General features: G+C 43.7%; 1 protein-coding gene across 1 annotated transcript; it reads left to right on the top strand.

Annotated features, from left to right (window-relative positions):
* The first annotated feature begins 1,651 nt into the window (after positions 1–1,651).
* Positions 1,652–21,528, top strand: adrm1 (ADRM1 26S proteasome ubiquitin receptor). The gene is made up of 10 exons (XM_037683921.1): positions 1,652–1,711; positions 7,669–7,898; positions 7,976–8,092; positions 12,211–12,334; positions 12,417–12,503; positions 12,583–12,685; positions 12,889–13,121; positions 14,236–14,393; positions 15,879–15,981; positions 21,295–21,528. The coding sequence occupies exons 2-10, from the start codon at positions 7,689–7,691 to the stop codon at positions 21,393–21,395; spliced, it is 1,236 nt and encodes a 411-aa protein (XP_037539849.1). The 5' UTR covers positions 1,652–1,711; positions 7,669–7,688; the 3' UTR covers positions 21,396–21,528.
* Positions 21,529–22,674: the final 1,146 nt, after the last annotated feature.

Genomic DNA, 22,674 nt, shown 5'->3' with positions numbered 1-22,674 from the left:
AAAGCAGTGTGGACCACAGTGAAGTCGGCATCTTCTGTTGATCGATTCTCACAGTATGCATACTGGTGAGCGTCCTCGCTGATGTTGATAGTTGTTTTGATGTGAGTCATGACCAAGATTCCCAAAGAGTGGAATACAGTTGGAGTCAGTGCTTCAAGAACCACCACGCTCAGACCTATGCAAGACATGGGTTTCAGCTGTCATGTTCCTCGTGTCAAGCCACTCTTGAACAAGAGACAGCATCAGAACTGTCTCGCCTGGGACTGCTGCTGAGTGGTCCAAAGTTATGTTCTCTGATGAAAGTAAATTTAGCATTTCTTTTGGAAATCAAGGTCCCAGAGTCTGGAGGAAGAGAGGAGAGACACAGAATCCACATTGCTTGAGGTCTAGTGTCAAGTTTCCACAGTCAGTGTGTAAGGATGGTACTTTTCTGTGGCCCAGTTTGTGTCTGTTTTCCTCGTGCTCCCTCATTAGTTCTATTAGTGCCACCTGTGTCTCGTCCCAGCTGTTTGTTATCACGTCTCGTCTTGTCCCTGTATTTAAGCCGTCCGTTCTGTCTTGTCCGTCATCGCATCGTCTCTTCGTTGGGTCTCCTGAGTCTTCCTGGTTCCTCGAGTTCCCCGTGTCTGTCGTGTCTCCTGAGTTTCCCGTGCCTCCTTCCTATGCTTATGTAAGTTTTGCTGCCCCGTCAGCTTGTTATTTTGTACTTTCATTTATCATTAAATTCCTATTTTTGTATTCCTGCCGAGTTGAGTCCCTGTTCTGCGCTCTGGGTTCGCTCCTGACCACAAATCCTAACACAGTGATGATTTGGGGTGACATGTCATCTGCTGGTGTTGGTCCACTGTGTTTTCTGAGGTCCAAGGTCAACGCAGCTGTCTACCAGGAAGTTTTAGAGACTTCATGCTTCCTGCTGCTGACCAATTTGAGATGCAGATATCATTTTCCAATTGACACCTGCACACAGTGCCAAAGTTACCTGTACCTGCTTTAAAGACCATGGTATCCCTGTTCTTAATTGGCCAGTAAACTCACCTGACCTTAACCCCATAGAAAATCTATGAAGTATTGTGAAGAGGAAAATGTGATACACCAGACCCAACAATTCAAAAAAGCTGAAGGCCACTATCAGAGCAACCTGGGCTCTCATAACACCTGAGTGGTGCCACAGACTGATCCACTCCATGACACGCCGCATTGCTGCAGTAATCCAGGCAAAAGGAGCAACAACTAAGTATTGAGTTTTGTACATGCTCATACTTTTCATGTTCATACTTTAAATTTGTCCAACATTTCTAAAAAAATTTAAATTTTTTTAATTGGTGTTAATCTAATTTTCGGAGATACTGAATTTGGGGTTTTCATTAGTTGTCAGTTATAATCATCATCATTAAAAGAAATAAGCATTTAAAATATATCAGTCTGTGTGTAATGAAAGAATGTAATTTACAAGTTTCATTATTTGAATGGAATTACTGAAATAAATCAACTTTTTCATGATATTCTAATTTTATGACCTGCACCTGTATATACAGTATCATCCATTTAGGCTGTCATGTTATCTCTACCGAACTTACACAGCTCTTTTCGGGCGTCTTGATTGACACAAAGCTCGACCAATCATAGCGAGGCACTGCCACCTGTCAGCCAATCAGAGGTGTGGTCTTGGTGTTTGGTTTGTCTTGGCTGAAGAAACATTTTACGGAGAAATGTGAGTATAAATGTTTGGTCTTCGTTCGGTTTTCAGCTGTAGACGAAGCTCCAGGCTGCGGGTTTGATTTGCGTGTTAAATTGTGAATCTGCAGCTCGGTGGAGACTGGAAACGGTTCTGTTGGGCAGGATGTGGAGTCATCCTCTGCCTTCATGAGGCCAGGAGAGCTGCTTCAGCAGCTGGCACAGAATTAATCTTATTATTAATATTATTAGCTTAAATATTAACATCTGATCAGCTGCTGGCACAGAATTATTATTGTAATTAATATTATTAACTTAAATATTAACATCTGATCAGCTGCTGGCAAATAATTATTATTATATTATTAATATATTATTATTAATTTTAAATATTGACATCTGACCAGCTGCTCTCATTTCCCAACATCAACTCATCATGATTTATGTCTCAACAAGTATCAAATGGTCCTGGCTTACAATCAAATGTATCATGTATTTAAATTAAATACCTGATTAAAATAGAATTCATTGTTGGCATGTAAAACTATAGTTTACTCACAATGAAATAAAAGACTTGTAATAAACAGAACATGTGAAAATCTGGCAGCACGGTGGCGCAACTGGTAGAGCTGCTGCCTCTCAGCGAGCAGGTCCCTGGTTCAAATCCCGGTCCAGGGGCCTTTCTGGGTGGAGTTTGCATGTTCTCGCCGTGCATGCGTGGGTTTTCTCCGGGTACTCCGGTTTCCTCCCACAGACCAAAAACATGCATGTTAGGCTGATTGGTAACTCTAAAATTGTCCCTAGGTGTGAGTGAGAGAGTGAATGGTTGTTTGTCTCGTGTGTCTCTATGTGTCCCTGTGATGGACTTGCGACCCGTCCAGGGTGTACCCCGCCCCTCGCACAGTGATTGCTGGACATGGGCACCAGCGACCCCCGTGACCCAAAATGGAATAAACGGGTAAAGATAATGGATGTGAAAATCTTGGTTTGGGGGTTCCTATTTATTATCACACACATGAAATTTAGATGAGCTTTTCTAAAGCCGTGAGAGACCTTTTATATTTACATTATATTTATATTTAAATTATTAAGTATTCCACTTTATAATAAGGAGTTGTAGATTTTCATCTTAATGATTTAGAGTGAACAGAAAATTGGACCAGTTTGTTGGATATTTACAGACCTCCCAAGTTTTTCTGCTAAAGAAAATCAACTTTTATATAAAAAATGGATCAAGCCTTTTATTTCTAACCCTTACCAGAATGACCTGCCAAATTTAGTTATTCCCACTTTTCATATTTTATCTTTCTGCGTGAAAATGTGTTAAAATGTTAAATTTTCTGCCGGTTTCAGAAAACCAAGTTTGGACTAATGAAGTCAAACTGATCGGTCCGTTTAGCTCCTCATGTCATTCAGAGGAGAAATTTCAGCCTGTCCTGTTGTAATGAACACATATATTATAAATTAAATGTTATAAATATAATTCAGAGGTTTCATTCACAAAGACTTTTAAGGAAAAACCAAAACAAGGAACTTGCCCGGACGTGGGTTACCGGGGTCCCACCCTGGAGCCAGGCATGGGGGAGGGGCTTGTCAGCGAGCGCCTGGTGACCAGGTCTCTACCCATGGTGCCTGGTCGGGCTTAGCCCGAATGAGCAACATGGGTTTGCCATGGGTCCTGTAGGCCCACCACCTACAGGAGGGGCCATATGAATCGGGTGCATGATGCCATGGGCAGTGCGTCAGCTGGGAACTCCTTTATTCTGCTGGGGGACTTCAATGTTCATGTGGGTAATGACAGTGTGACTTATAGGGACATGACTGGGAGGAACAGCCTCTCTTATCTGAACCTGAGCAGTGGTCTGTTGTTGGACTTCTGTGGTAGTCATAATTTGTCCATCATGAACACCATGTTCGAACATAAGGGTGTCTATAAGTGCACTTGGCACCAGGATGCCCTAGGCCATAGATCAATTTTGTAGCCGTTTCATCTGATTTGCGGCCGTTTGTTTTGGACACTCGGGTGAAGAGAGGAGCTGAGCTGTCATCTGATCACCACTTGGAAGTGAGTTGGGTCAGATGGTGGGGGAGGATACCGGACAGATCCACTAGACCCAACCGTGTAGTGGGGGTTTGCCGGGAACACCTGGCAGAAGAACCCGTCAGAAAGATCTTCAACTCGCACTTCTGGGAGATCTTTAACTGCATCCCACCTGAGGCGGGGGACATTGAGTTTGATTGGACCATGGACTCAATTGTTGAGGTGGCGGCCTTTACCAAGGTTGGCGGTGCATCTCGCGGTGGCCATCGTCGAACTTGGTGGTGGACACCCCTGATTAAGGAGGTTGTCAAATAGAAGAATGAGTCCTATCAGGCATTGTTGGCTGGTGGGACTCCGAAGGCAGCTTAGAAGTACTGGAGGGCCAATCAGTCTGTAGTCTTGGCTGTTGCTGAGGCAAAAGCTCGGATGTGGGAGGAGTTTGGTGAGGCCTTCGATAAAGACTCGATCAACCCCGAGGAGATTCTGGCAAACCATCAGGCAGCTGAGGAGGGGAAAGCAGTGAAGGTAGGGTGCTGTTGACCTCAAATTGTGATGTCGTTGAGAGGTAGAAGGAATACTTCTTGGACCTTCTCAATCCCACTGGCACATCTTCCATGGAAGAAGCTGAGTCAGGGGGCTTCAGGGTTGGTCTGTCCATAACTGTGGCTGAGGTCACCGAGGTAGCTAAAAAGCTCCGTGGCAGCAGGGCTCCATGGGTGAATGAGATTCACCCTGATTTCCTTAAAGCTCTGGTTGTTGTATGGCTGTCTTTGTTGACACGACTTTGCAACATCGCGTGGACATCGGGGGCAATGTCACTGGATTAGCAAACTGGGTTGGTGGTTCCCCTCTTCAAAAAGGGTGACCGGAGGGTGAGCTCCAATTATAGGAGCATCATTCTCCTTAGCCTCCCTAGTAATTCTTGTCGCTGTTGTCCATTGTTTTCATCATTCTTTGTTGAAATCAGGTCTTTCTTATAAATGAGTCCTCGAGGCTCAATGGGATTTACCTGTCTAAATAAAGGTTGAATGAATGAATGAAAAAGGTCTGTTCACAAGTACTAGAAAAGCGGGTCAGATCGTTGGTCGAACCTCAGATCCAGGACGAACAATGTGGGTTCCGTCCTGGCTGTGGAACACTGGATCAGCTCTTTACCCTGACTAGAGTCCTCGAGGGGTCATGGGAGTTTCCTCATCCAGTTTTCATGTGTTTTGTGCACTTGGAGAAGGCATTTCACCATGTTCCTCTGGGTACACTGTGGGGGATGCGCCATGAGTATGGGATTGGGGGCCCATTGCTATGGGCTGTTCAGTCCCTATACAGGCGTTGGGTGCGAGAGTTTGGTTCGCATTGCCGGTAGTAAGTCGGACCCCTTCAGGGTGGGAGTTGGACTCCACCAGGGCTGCCCGTTGTCACTGATTCTGTTCATAACTTGTATGAACAGAATTTCTTGGTGCAGCCAGGGGGTAGAGGGAGTCCAGTTTGCTGGCCTCAGGATTTCCTCTCTACTCTTTGCAGATGATACGGTCCTGCTGGTGTCATTGTGCCGCAATCTTAAACTCTCAGTTGATCAGTTCTCAGCCGAGTGTGAAGCGGCTGGGATGCGAATCAGCACCTCCAAATCTGAGGTAATGGTCCTCAGTCGGAAAATGTTGGATTGCTCTCTTCGGGTTGAGGGTGAGGTTCTGCCTCAAGTGGAGGAGTTCAAATATCTCAGGGTTTTGTTCTTGAGTGAGGGAAAAATGAAGCATGAGATTGACAAGACAGATTGGTGGAGCATCTGCAGTATTGAGGATTCTGTACCCTTCCGTTGCTGAGCTACAAGGCAAAGCTCTCTGTTAACTGGTCGGCCTACGTTTGTACTCTCACCTATGGTCATGAATGCTGGGTAGTGACCGAAAGAATGAGATTGCAGATACAGGCAGTTGAAATGAGTTTCCTCCACCGGGTAGCTGGACTCTCCCATAGAGATAGGGTGAGACCCGAAGTAGAACTGCTGCTCCTCCACATCGAGAGGAGCCAGTTGAGGTAGTTTGGGCATCTGGTAAGGATGCTTCCTAGGCACCTCCCTAGGGAGGTGCTTCGGGCATGTCCGACTGGGAGGAGACCCCATGAAAGACCCAGGACATGCTGGAGAGAATACAACTCTCAGTTGGCCTGGAAACACCTTGGCATCCTCTCAGAAGAGCTAGAAGAGGTGGCTGTGGAAAGAGGTGTCTGGGCCTCCCTGCTCAAGCTGCTGCCCCTGAGACCCGACTTTAGCAGAAGCAGATGATGATGCATGGATTCATTCATGGGAGAAACATCTGTCTGTCCTTTTATAATGAACATAAATATTATAATATAAAAATTATAATATAAACATTATAATAGTCGCAATAAACAATAAATCAATTAATCAATTAATCACATTATAATTGAAAATTATCAACCTCATTTTCATTTATGGGCTTTATCGTGTCTCTCTCTTTCTTCTACTAAGCTGAGAAGCTAAGCTATGAGCTAAGCTAACAGGCCGACCTCGGGGAAAAACCCCCGTCTTATTGAAGCTCCAAAATTCACAGTTGAAACCCGTGCCTTTGTGTAAAAACAACAAAGTTCATGCTGAATCATCCAGTACCAAATCCACTTAAGGAGTTTACTGCTTGGTAGGGAAACGGTTTACTGGACCTCATCTGACTGATGAAGCCCTCCAGTAGAGGGTGAAAGGTCTCTATAAAAAAGAAACTGTCTTGATGACCCGACTGAGAATTATTGGCTTTGTGTAAAAAGTTTTTATCTGCAAAAAGAAGCTGAAAACTTGTTTACTAATTTTAATTAAAAGCTTTGTGTAAAAAATGCTATGCTAAAGAGCTCAAACCACACCTTGCGTCCGCCATTTTGAGAACTGAAGAGAGACAGCCCGTGTCACATCAAGTAGAGTTGCACTCGGGTCCAAATAAATCGAACTGACCCAGCCCATAGCCATCATCTCTGAACCCCACCCGATCCAACAAATAACAGTAATAACATGTCCGAACCCAGAAAAAAACCCAGACAATTTTAATTAAGCTTTGACTGCTTATAACACCGACTATTATTAACGGTTGGCGGATGCGCGTGGCTGAAGGGGCAGAAGATCAGAGCTGAAGAGCCGTCAAAGTGCATTAAATGATTCCCCTGCTTCTGCCTACGTTGGACCCTGCTCTGACATGTCGGATATTTTGTGATCTCACCTGTTTGGTTCTTGGCTGCGCGTATCCGTTGAGTGCAGTGGCTGAATGAACGTCCATGTGGGCTGATAGATTGCTGGCAGTAGTCCATCTGTAGCTTAACTGAACTTTTTATCTCTTTCAACTGGCTGGTCAGTGCACGGTCAAATGGCCACGTGCGGCAGGTACAGTATGGCAAGCCATGTTTGCATATATTGAATCGTCGGTCGCACGCATTCCTGACGCAATTAAAAGCCTGACACCAACCCGGCCCACACATTCAGCACATTATTATGGCCTGGTCCGGTCTGAATCCGGGTCGGGACGGGTTCCGGGTTACAAATGATAGTTCTAGTGTCAAGGGGCCTCCCTTCCATTTTTCTTAAAGAGACATGCTGCTCGCTCCCTCCCTATCCATCCTTCAGTTCAAACAGTCTTATACTGCCATCCGGTGGTCAAAAAAAGGTATTACATGCAAAATAAATTAACAAACATTTCTTCTTAAATTTGACAATAATTACTAATTATTGTCAAATTTCAAACAATATTCTCGTTTATCTCGATTCTGAGACAATCGCCCAACAAAGTTTGTTATCGTGACAGGCCTAATATAAATATTGTAAATATCAATATTATTCTCTCCATGTTAGTTTGGTCATAGACCTGCTGCAAAGGGACAACACACCTGCATTTGTCCCAGGAGCCTTTTCTCAGGCTGCTCTTTTGATGTCATGTATTAATTAAGGACCCTTCCTCCTGCAGCACACCTCCTCATCATCATTATGGCTTCTGGAGCTTTGTTTCCCAGCATGGTGTCTGGCTCCCGCGGCTCCTCCAGTAAGTTCCTGGTGGAGTTTCGGGCAGGTAAAATGACGATGAAGGGCAGCATGGTGACTCCCGATAAGCGTAAGGGTCAGGTCTACATCCAGCAGACGGACGACTCCCTGATCCACTTCTGCTGGAAGGACCGCACCACGGGGAACGTGGATGACGTAGGTCACAGCTTGTAGCCCCAAGGCTCCTTTCATCTGCGAGGGTTTCTAATAAAACGAAATGTTTTCTTGTTCAGGACCTGATCATCTTCCCTGATGACTGCGAGTTCAAACGGGTCAACCAGTGCACCACGGGCCGGGTCTATGTGCTGAAGTTCAAAGCCGGCTCCAAAAGACTCTTCTTCTGGATGCAGGTCTGCTTCCCTCCATCAGATTCTTCTTGAAACACTTTTTATTTATCATTAAAAATGTCTGCTATTTAAAAGCTTCACGTCAGATGGTTCTGGTTCCTGTTCTGTCCTCTCTTTTTGCTCTTCATATGGTTATTTTATGAATCAAGAACTTCTCTGAAGGTTCAGACATGAGAGTATCAAAAGTCTGTTCGTGTTTATAGGAACTAAATGTTCACATCTGAGGAGTGGACATCAGATTATTCATCAAAGATGGAAAATAACTTTTGAACCTTTAGATGAACGGGTCAGGGTCGAAGATGGATGCTTGTTGTTTTCTGCACTTTACATTCATAAACGTGACCTCATGGTTAGTTATATAAATATATACATGGTCTCTTTAATATAAAGAGCTCCTTCACTTCAGCCTCTTATTAACCTTTTAAACGACGAGGAAGTCTTTGTGGAAACGTGTTAAATATTTTGAATTAGCAGATTCTCTACAGCTGATTTTTTTGCTAAATCATGGCAGGTTTTTGATGCAGTTAGCACCAGTTATTTAGCTTTGGGTGCAGTGAAAGCTAGAAGTTCAGTTCAGTTACAGTTTCTGTAGCTCCAAGTCCCAACAGAAGTTGTCTCAGGGCACTGAACAAAAACATTCACATACAAGAACATAAAAGAAAATTAATAAAAGTTCTCTATTTGAGGAAGCAGTAGCACAAAGGAGACAGTGGAAAGGAAAAACTCCTTTAACAAGAAGAAACCTCCAGCAGAACCAGGCTCAGGATGAGCAGCCATCTGCTTCGACTGGCTGGGTTTGAGAGGACAGGAAGGAGAAACAGACAAATGCAGAATAACAGGTCCAGGTGTACTTCTATAGGAGGAAATACAAAAAACACGTTAAGACAGAAATAATTACAAATACAAACGGGTAGATTAGAGCAAGTAAAAACAGCAGCAGAGTGAGAAAATGTGGTCAATTTGTCCTCCAGCAGTCTAAACCTATAGCAGCATAACTAATGGACAGCTCATGAAACCGAAGCCAGCCCTAACTATAGGATTTATCAAAAAGGAAAGTCTTAATCCCAGTCTTAAAACTGGACAGTGTGTCGGACTCACAAACAGAAACTGGAAGTTGGTTCCACAAGAGAGGAGCCTGGTAACTGAAAGATCTGCCTCCCATTCTGTTTTTGGAAACTCTAGGAACCAGAAGTAAACCTGCAGCCTGAGAGCGAAGTGCTCTGTTAGGAAGATATACAATAAGGTCTGTAATATAAGATGGAGCTAGGTTGTTGAGAGCTTTGTAGGTTAGAAGTAAGATTTTGAATTCAATTCTGGATTTGACAGGGAGCCAATGGAGAGAAGCTAAAACTGGAGAGATATGATCTCTCCCACTAACTCCAGTTAAGATTCTGGCAGCAGCATTTTGGATCAACTGAAGACGTTTTAAAGACGTATTTGGACACCCAGATAATAAACCATTGAAATAGACCAGCCTAAATGTGACAAATGCATGGACCAGTTTTTCTGCATCATTTTTAGATGTTTCTAATCTTAGTGATATTACGCAGGTGGAAGAAGGAGGTTCTAGTAACGTTTTTAATGTGGGGGATAAAACACATGTCCTGATCAAAAATAACACCAAGATTTTTAACATTAGAGCTGGAGGACAGGTTAATGTCTTTCAGAGAAAGTGAAAGACTGAAAAATGTATTCCTAACACACTCAGGTCCAAGTCATTGGGTTTGTGATGGATGGATGCCAGTCCAGTTTTATGAGTTTTAAAAAAATTCCAGAAAATTGTTGTTTGCTATAATTTGCATCAATGTCCTAGGTGGTGTAAAATCAATCTGAGAGGATGATACAGTTTGTCCATTAGCACCCTCTGCTGGTCAGTTAACAATTATTATTATTATTATTATTATTAATATTATTATTATTACTGATGGGACTTCAGTTTTATAAAGTCCTCAGCTACCGGTCAGGTCATGAGCTTTGTTTCTGAAAGCAGGATTGGTTCAATGGTTAAAACCTGAATGTGTATTTCTCTGTATGAATAAAGATTTCAAACCCAAACTGCTAAAACTTTACATTTTAATCAACTTTTAAATCTTGTAATATGTTGTAAAAACTTACATTTGAACTTTTTTCAACAGTAAATTGATGTTTTTATAAATGTTTTGAAAACCAAACTTTATTTCACAATTTTAATGGATTTTTTAAGACAACTGTAATAATTTCTCTGTTTATTTTAAAGTGGTAAACCGAGATTATACTGTAGTTGTGGCGTAATGTTTCGACCTTAGACACGCTGAGACGCAGTCCGTTTATGTCATTTTGACTTTAGATTTTCAACACAGGAACTCTGAACAGGAAGTGCGTTCCTCTTTTTATACTTCAGGTACAACAGCTAACTTTTGTTTTTACAATCACTAACAACAACCGGAACATAAACCCAACACTGAACAGAAAAAAAAAACAAGAAAAAAAACCATCTGAACCTGAAAACATCCACCCATGTCTTTCCCAAGATTACCCAGCAGCCCCTGCCTCAAGTGTTCAAGTACAACATGTAATTTCAGTCATTCAAACTGAAAGTTTACAGTAGCCCACAGAACTTGGTGTTCTTGTAAAATGTCACCATGTAATAAAACCTAAACACAACTGTAATATTTAAAATTATCTGTAAATCTAAATGGGATATTTAACCTTATTTGTGGTTGTTGTTGTTGTTTTTGGTGGTGGTGGTGGTGGTGGTGGTGTTTAGAGCAACTACATTTTCAGTGTGGATTTTTAATTTACAGGTCGCAATTGAATGTATCATAAATCTTCACGTAGTAAAAAAACAACAGCCTTGCAGGGCCTTCCCGAAGGCTCAGAGCCCCATGCTTTGGCCCCACCCACTCTACATGTACACTGTGTTTGGTTCATTTTCCTGTCAGCTAGAGAGACTCTGACTGAACTGAGCCTTCTCTCTGGACAGTGAAGGCCAATGAGAGCTCCGTCAGACACACACTAGGAAACACCTTGTATCTGTGACTTTCCTTCCCTCCATTGATTACGGCGACATTATTTACATGAACGCTCCTACAAGAACCCTGCAGATGTTGGATGCTGCAGATGTTGGATGCTGTCTATCATGGTGCACTAAGATTCATAACTGGCTGTGATTATCGTACCCACCACTGCACCCTGTATTCACTGGTTAGCTGGACATCATTAACTTCACTCAGACTCTCTCACTGATACATTTTCATCTTTAAATCACTTCTTGGTCTGCTGCCTTCATACATCTCCTCCTACATGTCTCTGCATGAGTGCAGCTACAGCGTGCGCTCTCAGGACATTATTACCTGCAGTGTTCCCTCAGTGCGGACTGAACTTGGTAAAAGGGCCTTCTCCTACTCCGCTCCTGTTTCCTGGAATATCTTACAAAAAGACCTGAAGCTCTTGACCTTGACCTCTCTAAGTGGCTTTGTTGGACTCTTGGCAGGGACCAATGTAGACATGTTCCTGTTTTTAGTTTTCTACATTTGCCTTATAATCTAGCTGTTTTTGTTACTTTTTTAGCCATCTTATTTGTAAAAAAATTAATCTGTATGCCTTTTTATAACTGTCTATTGTTGTCTGTGTTGTCCATTGTTGTCATCTTTCTTTGTTGAAATCAGGTCTCTCTTGTAAACGAGTCCTCGAGGCTCAATGGGATTTACCTGTCTAAATAAAGGTTGAATGAATTTCTGCCTGGAGACACAAATTTAAAAGAACCTGATTGGAGAACTGCATTTTCATGAATTCAAAAGTTTCTTACTCAACTGAAAAGTAGTTTCTAAAAATAAAAGAAAAAATAAAATAAATACAGATTGAAATGCAGCATTTTATGTGTTGAATTCTTCTAGGCCTTCTTTGAAGACGTAGAAGGCCTTGAGGGTTCCCCACTGCAGCACACTGAGGCACCAACACATCTAGCATGAAAGTGCAACAAAACTAAAAAAAGTATTTGATCAAAACAGCTTTAACTGTATCGTTTGTCATCGTTTTATAATCTTCATTGTAGAACTTTTTGGAAAAAAAAAAAGCCGATCTGAACGCCTGGCAGGAATTTTGATGTTTGTTTGTTTGTTTGTTTGTTTGTTTGACCTCAGGAACCCAAGAGTGATAAGGATGATGAGTTCTGCCGTAAAGTCAACGAGTATCTGAACAATCCGCCTATGCCCGGCTCGCTCGGCAGTGGCGGCGGCGGAGGACACGATCTGTCTGCACTGGGAGGTAGCCCACACTCATGTTTACCCCGGTCAGATTCAACTTTTGAATATCTCCAGTCCTCATCCCTTTCTTCTCTCGTGTGAAGGTGAGGGTGGCCTGCAGAGCCTTCTAGGTAACATGAGTCACAACCAGCTCATGCAGCTCATTGGACCGACCGGACTGGGAGGGATTGGTAAGTAAACCCGAACAGGATTAAAACACAAAGATAGGTTCTGCTGCGGTCAGATTAACAAAGCTCCTCTGATTTTCAGGTGGTCTGGGGGCTCTGGCTGGGCCTGGACTGGCCAACCTGTTGGGGAGCAGCAGCAGCAGCAGCAGCAGCAGTGTTCCTGCAGTCAGCAACTCCTCCACAAGGTGATCAATGTTTGCTCCTTCTGTTGAACAGATTAGTGTCAGACATAATGCCGAATAAATCACACAGAACCTGGCTCAGGGAGGAAGCAGTCGAGTCTCAGCATCTTCTAAACGAAGCCTAAAAGATTTTTGAGCCGTAAAGTTGAAGCTCGTTAGAGTTGAGGATGAACACCTGATGCTCTGTCTGTGTTCTCTCCTCTCAGCCCATCCACCGCTGTCACGCCAACCTCCACCTCAACCGCCAGCCGGATTGGCTCTTCCCAAGTTCCTACCACCCCCATCACTCCCTTGCCCACCTCCCCCACAGCCACCACCCCCTCCACCCCTGCTGCATCGTCTGTGGCAGCGGCAGCGGCCAACCCCACGCAGCCCATCCAGCTGAGGGACCTGCAGAGCATCCTGGCCACCATGAATGTTCCTGCCAGCAGTCAGGGAGGTGAGAGAGTCAGAAACCGAGAGCAAAACATGAGAGCATCTCTCAGCCGAGATGATAGAGCATCTCCCAGCTGAGACAAGAGAGCGTCTGTCTGCCAAGACATTATAGCGTCTCTCAGCTGAGAGGAGAGAGCTTCTCCCAGCTGAGACGAGAAAGCGTCTCCCAGATGAGAGAGCGTCTCTCAGATGAGACGAGAGAGCGTCTCAGATGAGACGATAGAGCGCCTCCCAGCCAAGACGAGAGAGCGTCGCTAAGACGAGAGTGCATCTCCCAGATGAGAGAGCGTCTCCCAGACGAGAGAGCTTCTCCTAGCCGAGACGAGAGAGTGTCTCCCAGACGAGAGAGCTTCTCGCAGCCAAGACGAGAGAGCGTCTCCCAGACAAGATGAGAGAGCGTCTCTCAGACTAGACAAGAGGGCATCTCCCAGCCGAGACGAGAGAGCATCTCTCAGCCTAGACTTAAGAGCATCTCTCAGCTGAAGGTGAGAGCGTCTCTCAGCCGAGACGAAATGGTGCCTCCCAGCTGAGACAAGAGAGCAAGATGAGAAAGTGTCTCCCAGATGAGACAAGAGAGTGTCTCAGACTAGATGAGGGACAGCTTCTCTCAGACAAGACGATAGAGCTGGCCCTGCAGCTCCGCTTTTGCTTTCTCTCTCTGCACCACCTCCTTTGCCTCGCTGCAGAGATCACACACCACTGTGTTCCAGGACTCCTTGCGATGTCATGTGGGATGTCATGTGAGCGGAGGTACTCGGCTGTAATCATTTGCTCGCAAGAAACTCCGGACCTAAGAAGATCTTGACCGTTTTAGCGGTTTTCCGCCTCACAGAATGCACATTGAACAAAAAGCACGCATGTTGTAATCCAGCAGTTAGTGTAGTTAATGTAGTTAATCCAAGATTAACTGCAGGTAAGATATTAACTGTTCACAATTTTTACATTTCAAAATGCCTGAAATATTTCTTTAAAATCGGCCCTCAACCAGCTATGCTAACAACTTCTCACTGGTTCTGATTCGGTTAGTAAGGGAGTTAAGCTCTGTGTGTGTGTGTGTGTGTGTGTGTGTGTGTGTGTGCGTGTGTGTGCGTGTGTGTGTGTGTGTGTGTGTCCTGCAGTGGACCTTGCCGGCGTCTTGACCCCTGAGGTCATGGCCCCCATCCTGACCCACCCTGAGGTGCAGCGCAGGTTGATGCCCTTCCTGCCATCGGGCGAGTCGCTGCCTCAGAGCTCCGAGGAGCTGCACAACACGCTCAGCTCGCCTCAGTTTCAACAGGTTGGTTCTTCCGGGCCCAGAGCTGCTGGATCGTCTCTTTGGTTTAGCTCAGGGGTGTCCAAAGTGTCTGAGGTCCATTTGCGGCCCTAAGAGTCATTTTGTGCGGTCCACAACTGCGATTAAGGAATGAAATAATTTTGGTCCACATGTTTAATTGTAGACTTCCTGCCAATTTAATGGCAATACTTTTATTTTAATATATTTTTTTAGGTTTCACAGCAAAACAGATGAAAAAATATTTGCAAAATGAGCAGTATTGAGTATGATGTTAAACTTTGGTTATAAATAATTATATTATTTAGCTTATTTTTGTTTGTTATTTATGGTAAAAAGCATCAGAAACTTTTACTGTTGTCCACCAAAAAGTAGACTCTGAGCAAGTCGTTCATAAAACTTGGCTAAATATTGTGTTTTTAAAGAAAACCATAGCAGCTGATTTAATGATTAATAAAGGAAAACTGGACATTTTAAAGGAATATAACGTGTATCGTCTGCATACAAGTTGATCAACTTCATTAGTGTCCCTTCAACCCTTCTATGAATCTGTTTCAGTGACTCAGTTTTATCATTCTTCAGGCCCGTCGTGGTCCAAACAGCTGATCACTTAAAGAGCAGTTACTCACGTCACACTTTTGTTTCTGACAAAAGACTAAAATGAACTTTACAAGCACAAGAAAACAAACAATAGACCCAACAAATCATATAAATTAACCCCCCCTTCTTTAAATATAAGGTTAATGTTTGAGAATGTTTGAGTCTTAATGTTTTGGATGTAAAACAATTTAAAACTGTCTCCACCAAAATTTGACTTTGGTCTTTTTTCAAATATTGTTCATGTTAAGAGTTTAAAAATGAATATAAATGTAAGTTGGGCAGCACGGTGGCGCAACTGGTAGAACTGCTCCCTCTCAGCGATCAGGTCCCTGGTTCAAACCCCGGTCCAGGAGCCTTTCTGGGTGGAGTTTGCATGTTCTCTCCGTGCATGCGTGGGTTTTCTCCGGGTACTCCGGTTTCCTCCCACAGACCAAAAACATGCATGTTAGGCTGATTGGTAACTCTCTCTAGGTGTGAGTGAGAGAATGAATGGTTGTTTGTCTCGTTTGTCTCTATGTGTCCCTGTGATGGACTTGTGACCCGTCCAGGGTGTACCCCACCCCTTGCACAGTGATTGCTGGACATGGACACCAGCGACCCCCGTGACCCAAAATGGAACAAACGGGTAAAGATAATGGATGGATGGATAAATGTAAGTTTGTAAATTTTTTTGATCTTCAACGTTTTGCAGCCCTACTGTACTTTGATCTGGACAGTTTTGGCCCACATGATGAAAACGTTTGGACACCCCTGGTTTATCTTCGAGTCACCGCAGCTCCGTTCAGAAACAGGAATGTCTCTCCGGTAGTTTGTTGTTAAACGTGTCGTTCAGGTGAACAGACGTCACGTGAGGAACGAATGGTCATGTTTAATGTCGCTGGCTCTCTGCAGGCGATGAGCATGTTCAGCAGCGCTCTGGCCTCCGGACAGTTAGGACCTCTGATGAAGCAGTTCGGCCTGCCGGCAGAGGCCATCGAGGCAGCCAACAAAGGAGGTCAGAGGTCACACACGCATACTCTGATTGTCATGCCTCCATTAAACCTGATACGGTGACATCAGCGGAACTTTTCATACAAACATGAACTGGGTTCAGAACAGAAAAAAAAAAAGTTTTACTCTAAGTCATAAAGTTGTGTTTATAAATTAGTTTTAATTTACAATAATTGATTACAAGCTAAAGGATTGTAATAATTTATTTTGTAACTTAAATGTTTAGCAGCTTGTTAAAATATTAAAATGTTATATATGTTCTGAAACGATGTATTCTGACTTAGTTGTCATGGCTTCTTGAGGTGTTTCCTTCTAAATGCACGAAACAATCCCTTAAATCTATATTTGTATATTTTTTAAATCCTGTTTTTCCTCTTCTGGCTTGTTACTGCCACCTCCTGGTACATAGAGGTACTTGATGATGGTACTAATGTAAATATGTATACAGTAGTCCCTCGCTACTTCTCGGTTCGTTTTTTGAGGACTTGCTCTATCACGGTTTTTCAAAATAAGATTGGACATGACACACAATTGGCTGATTGATGGATGAGCTGCACGATCGGCATGGATTTTTATTTAAAATGAATTATTTAAAATTGTTCAGCACAAGGCTGAAAACTGATGAATGCCGGAACGCCAATGGTGGGTGGGGTGCGGGCCGAGGTGTGTGGGGGGGAGGGGGGGGCGGAGGAGGGTGTGTGTGAAGGGGTAAGAAGGGTCCATTATCACTCCCAGATTGGTGACTCTTTGTTTTTCTGACAGGGTTAGAGCGGAGAGGTCGATGCAGTGGTTTATGATCGTGTCATTGGGAGGGAACAACATGACTTCAGACTTCTTTTCATTGAAACTTAATAACTTTAAAGCCATCCAGTCCCTGATATCAGCCAGGCAGTCGAGCAAAGGTTGAATAGAGCATGTGCCATTGTGTTTTAGGGAGAAGTAAATTTGACAGTCATCGGCGTAGAAGTGGAAGGGCATGTTGTGTTTCTGGAAAAGAGCACCAAGCGGCAGCAGGTATAAAGAGAATAGGAGGGGACCCAGGAGGGGACCCAGGATGGACCCTTGCGGAACCCCACATTTAAGCTCTGCCGCTGCAGAACTAAAAGGCTTCCAGAGGTGATGGTTCAGTGAGATGGAGAACAGAGTTTAGGTTGGAGAAGAGGACACGTGGGTTGTGAGAGTTTGAGGTTATAATATCAGAAAAGTATTTGGATTTAGCAGCTTTCACTGCTTTCTGATAACGGCGCCAACACTCTTTCAGTATTTGAAAAGAGACCTGCAGCCTGGCTTTCCTCCACTTACGCTCCGCCCTCCTACATTGCTGCCTAATGGCCTTGGTGACGTCACTCAGCCACAGTTCTGATCTGAGTTTTGATTTTTTGGTTTTAACAGGAGCGACATGATCCAGAGTCTTTAAGCAGACAGAGTTGAACTGGGATGTCAGTTCATCAATAGTAGTGAGAAACACCGGGGGCTGAATGGTCATTTCAGAGTTATAAACATCTGTGAAACGTGCGGCAGTGAAATGGTTAATGGTCCGACGACTGCGACGTGCAGGAATGCACAGCTTAGGAGTTAGATGCCATTTCCTGCATTTTGGTGTAGCCTATTTTGACGGGCTGTTAAAACATCTACGTTTACTTACATTGGTAAACACCTGATTAAATTACTATTTTAGAGAGCAACAACAGGTTGTGTGTGAATAGAGCAGCTTCGATCCTGTCAAGTGCCTCACCCCCCACCCCCCACTCCCCACACACACTTCTCAGCCGAATTATTCTCGGCTGATTTCATTCCTGCGCGTTGTTGCTCCTACTGCTCCAAACTCAGTTGCAACTGCCTCGTCTCAGTTGTCCAACTAAGGACAATCCATCCATCCATTAAATCATGAAAGTAAAGTGGACTTTCTTTTCGACATTTTGATCACTGTTATTTTGACAAATTAGCACCGTTGTTTTGATCTGTGATTAATGTGAATAATACACATCAAACATTTCTCTCTTATTTTTTATTTTATTTTATTGTAACTAAGCGTTTTTATTTGTTATGTCTGAAACGTGCTTGAGTTCACATCAGCAGCTGTGCTCGCTCTGTAGAGCTGTCTGGAGACACTGCTGTGCGTAAGGTATGGCAAGCCAAGTGACCCATTAATAGCCACTTTTACCACGTCTGGCTATTAATGGATCACTTGGCTTGCCATAAAGATGAAGACACTTCATCCCTGCAGGACATGCTGTTCGTATCTCTGCTGGACAGGAGCGTGTGCGCCTGCTGCAGCCGGAACATCCACTCCACAGACTGGGCAATGTCTCCTCTCTTTGTATTTTTAATAAATAATCAAAATAAAAATGCACGATGACTGGACTTTTAGGGGTGGAGATTTGAGTTGCCTGATTCAAGCAAACAGTTGCTGGAATGCACCCGGTTAAAATGAGAGTTCCAGGATCTTGTTCCGACCGGATCCAGCTCAAATTAAGCACTGATTTAGTACCTGTGTGCAGCCCAAACTGCAGGAGAAGCTTCTTCATATAGCGTGTCATACAGGTCCTTCTAAAAAAATTAGCATATTTTGATAAAGGTCATTATTTTCCATAATGTAATGATAAAAATGAAACTTTCATATATTTCAGATTCATTGCACACCAACTGAAATATTTCAGGTCTTTAATTGTTTTAATACTGATGATTATGGCATACAGCTCATGAAAACCCAAAATGCCTGTCCCAAAAAATTAGCATATCATGAAAAGGTTCTGGGCAGCACGGTGGCGCAACTGGTAGAGCTGCTGCCTCTCAGCGAGCAGGTCCTTGGTTCAAACCCCGGTCCAGGGGCCTTTCTGGGTGGAGTTTGCATGTTCTCTCCGTGCATGCGTGGGTTTTCTCCGGGTACTCCGGTTTCCTCCCACAGACCAAAAACATGCATGTTAGGCTGATTGGTAACTCTAAATTGTCCCTAGGTGTGAGTGAGAGTGTGAATGGTTGTTTGTCTCGTTTGTCTCTGTGTGGCCCTGTGATGGACTTGCGACCCGTCCAGGGTGTACCCCGCCCCTCGCACAGTGATTGCTGGACATGGGCACCAGTGACCCCCGTGACCCAAAATGGAATAAACGGGTAAAGATAATGGATGGATGGATGGATGAAAAGGTTCTCTAAACAAGCTATTAACCTAACCATCTGAATCAACGACGTAACTCTAAACACCTGCAAAAGATTCCTGAGGCTTTTAAAATCTCCCAGCCTTGTTCATTACTCAAAACTGCAATCATGGGTAAGACTGCCGACCTGACTGCTGTCCAGAAGGCCATCATTGACACCCTCAAGCAAGAGGGTAAGACACAGAAAGAAATTGCTGAACGAATAGGCTGTTCCCAGAGTGCTGTATCAAGGCACCTCAGTGGGAAGTCTGTGGGAAGGGAAAAGTGTGGCAGAAAACGCTGCACAACGAGAAGAGGTGACCGGACCCTGAGGAGGATTGTGGAGAAGGGCCGATTCCAGACCTTGGGGGACCTGCGGAAGCAGTGGACTGAGTCTGGAGTAGAAACATCCAGAGCCACCGTGCACAGGCGTGTGCAGGAAATGGGCTACAGGTGCCACATTCCCCAGGTCAAGCCACTTTTGAACCAGAAACAGCGGCAGAAGCGCCTGACCTGGTCTACAGAGAAGCAGCACTGGACTGTTGCTCAGTGGTCCAAAGTACTTTTTTTTGGATGAAAGCAAATTTTGCATGTCATTCAGAAATCAAGGTGCCAGAGTCTGGAGGAAGACTGGGGAGAAGGAAATGCCAAAATGTCCAGTGTGAAGCACCCACAGTCAGTGATGGTCTGGGGTGCCATGTCAGCTGCTGGTGTTGGTCCACTGTGTTTTATCAAGCACAGGGTCCATGCAGCTAGCTATCAGGAGATTTTGGAGCACTTCATGCTTCCATCTGCTGAAAAGCTTTATGGAGATGAAGATTTCATTTTTCAGCACGACCTGGCACCTGCTCACAGTGCCAAAACCACTGGTAAATGGTTTACTGACCATGGTATTACTGTGCTCAATTGGCCTGCCAACTCTCCTGACCTGAACCCCATAGAGAACCTGTGGGATATTGTGAAGAGAAAGTTGAGAGACGCAAGACCCAACACTCTGGATGAGCTTAAGGCTGCTATCGAAGCATCCTGGGCCTCCATAACACCTCAGCAGTGCCACAGGTTGATTGCCTCCATGCCACGCCGCATTGAAGCAGTCATTCATGCAAAAGGATTCCCGACCAAGTATTGAGTGCATAACTGAACATGATTATTTGAAGGTTGGCGTTTTTTGTATTAAAAACACTTGTCTTTCATTGGTGGGATGAAATATGCTAATTTTTTGGGACAGGCATTTTGGGTTTTCATGAGCTGTATGCCATAATCATCAGTATTAAAACAATTAAAGACCTGAAATATTTCAGCTGGTGTGCAATGAATCTGAAATATATGAAAGTTTCATTTTTATCATTATATTATGGAAAATAATGACCTTTATCACAATATGCTAATTTTTTGAGAAGGACCTGTATGTCACCTCTGCAGCGGAGAAGTAGGCGTGGCCAATAGCACTACCTGTGGCAGAGAGCAGCGGAGGTAGAGAGGGAGTGTTTAGAGACATTGTATAGAATATTGCAAGAGTGTGGGAAGTTTAAAACAACTTTATATATATTTTTTTTCATTTTTTCATTTAGCCTTTATTTATCCAGGTTAGTCTCATTGAGCCACGAGAACTCATTTTCAAGAGAGACCTGTTTTAGGGAGCACATGGTGGGGGTTAAGGGCCTTGCTCATGGGCCCAGAGTGGGGCGAATGAGGGTGGGGGCAAGTGTGGGTGTTTCACCTACCCCACCCACAATTTTGATGTTGTCTGGGCCGGGGCGTGAACCGGCGATCTTCGGATCACAAGCCCACCTCTCTATATGTATGTATATATATATATATATATATATATATATATATATATATATATATATATATACACACTTATGTATATATATATATATATATATACACACATATATACAGTATATATACTAAAACTACCAACTACTTGTACTATTCCTACTTCGTGGTTTTTCACGTATTGTGGGGCTTCAGGGTACGGATCCCTCGTGATAAACAAGGGATTACTGTATTTTAATCTGGCAGGCGTCAGGATTCAGTTTCATAGAAGCGCCTGAATCAAACGGTAGTCGAGACTCAACGTTTGTTTGGTGCAGCTCCATGTGCACAGCTTTGATTCAGAGTTCAATAAAATGAGAAAACACTTGATAAAATAAAGTTTTTACAAATGTGTTGTGCAGATGTGGAGGCGTTCGCTCAAGCCATGGAGACGGAGACGAAGCCGGATCAGGACAGCGACTCCAGAGAGAAGGAGGACGATGAAGACATGAGTTTAGACTGAAGACACCAACGTCTATTTATTTCCTGCTGTTTGTCTGAGCTTCATGTTCAGGACGTAATTCTCAGCTCTTTGAACCCACGTCTGCCGACGGACTTGTCACGAACCTGCATGTTGTCTCACCACGAGAAATAAAATCTGAAAAACTCTAATGTTCTTCATTATCTTGCTTTGATCTTTGACCCGCTTTAAAAACAACAAAACTCTTTCATTGGTGTTAAAATAGGTCAACCTTTATTTTCACAGGACAGCAGGTTAATATTTACCAGACACACATGAACACAGAACGTTTGTCCCCACATTAGACTGAATGTCCAGCAGGAGACAGAAGGTTGTGAAGAAACGTCCACACTGAAACAAACCGATCCATCAGTTCAATAATCTTCTGTCACACTGGCTTCAGGCACTTTCCCACTCAGTCTGAGCAGCTCAAAGCGACTTGTGCATCCATTGATGAACACGAGTCTTAAAAATACAATCAGGTGTCGTCCAGCTCATCAAACACGGACAGAAGCTCCAGCGCCGGGTTCTTTGGGCTGGACCTTCTGAGCTACAGAACAGAAAGTTCCTGAGAACTGAAACATGAGGAGTAATCATACTGCTGCTGCTCCCTGGGTCAAAACCAAACGATATGCCTGTAAAATCCAGTTAGTCTGCATGAAAACAAATCGGAGCTGCCACAGGAGCTGGACTCTAATCCAGGAGATCAATCTGGTGAAACTTTAAAATAAATAAAGGCCACTTTGTAAAAAACATTTCGACTCACAAGATGGTTTTAAAAAATGCCTCAGCATCACAGTGTTGAAAAAGCTTTTACAAAATATTCCAGATACAATAAATACGTAGCAGTAAAAACAAAAAGTGCACGTGATGATTTTTATAGAAATGCATTAATCACAGTGAACATTAAACAGAAGGTAGGAACAATAAAACAAAGCACAATGGTGCTGATTGAACAACTCTAACATAGAGCTCATCACAACACACACAGTAACACACATACAGTAACACACACACAGTAACACACACACAGTAACACACACACACCGTAACACACACACAGTAACACACACACACAGTAACACACACACAGTAACACACACACACAGTAACACAGACCACCACCAAGTGGACAGTACATGACAAACAATGTAAACTAGTTTCATTAACAGTGAAAATAAATAACAGATTTATTCATTTCAAAACACCACAGAGCTTAAAAACTGATTCATCCCTCAGGTCTGACCCTGCTGGACCAGTCCCCGTCAGGTCTGACCCTGCT

Source organism: Nematolebias whitei, chromosome 11, assembly GCF_014905685.2.
Source record: "Nematolebias whitei isolate Nwh7 chromosome 11, NemWhi1, whole genome shotgun sequence".
In the NCBI taxonomy this organism is placed as follows: domain Eukaryota; kingdom Metazoa; phylum Chordata; class Actinopteri; order Cyprinodontiformes; family Rivulidae; genus Nematolebias; species Nematolebias whitei.
This window is presented reverse-complemented; position numbering and strand designations above follow the sequence as displayed.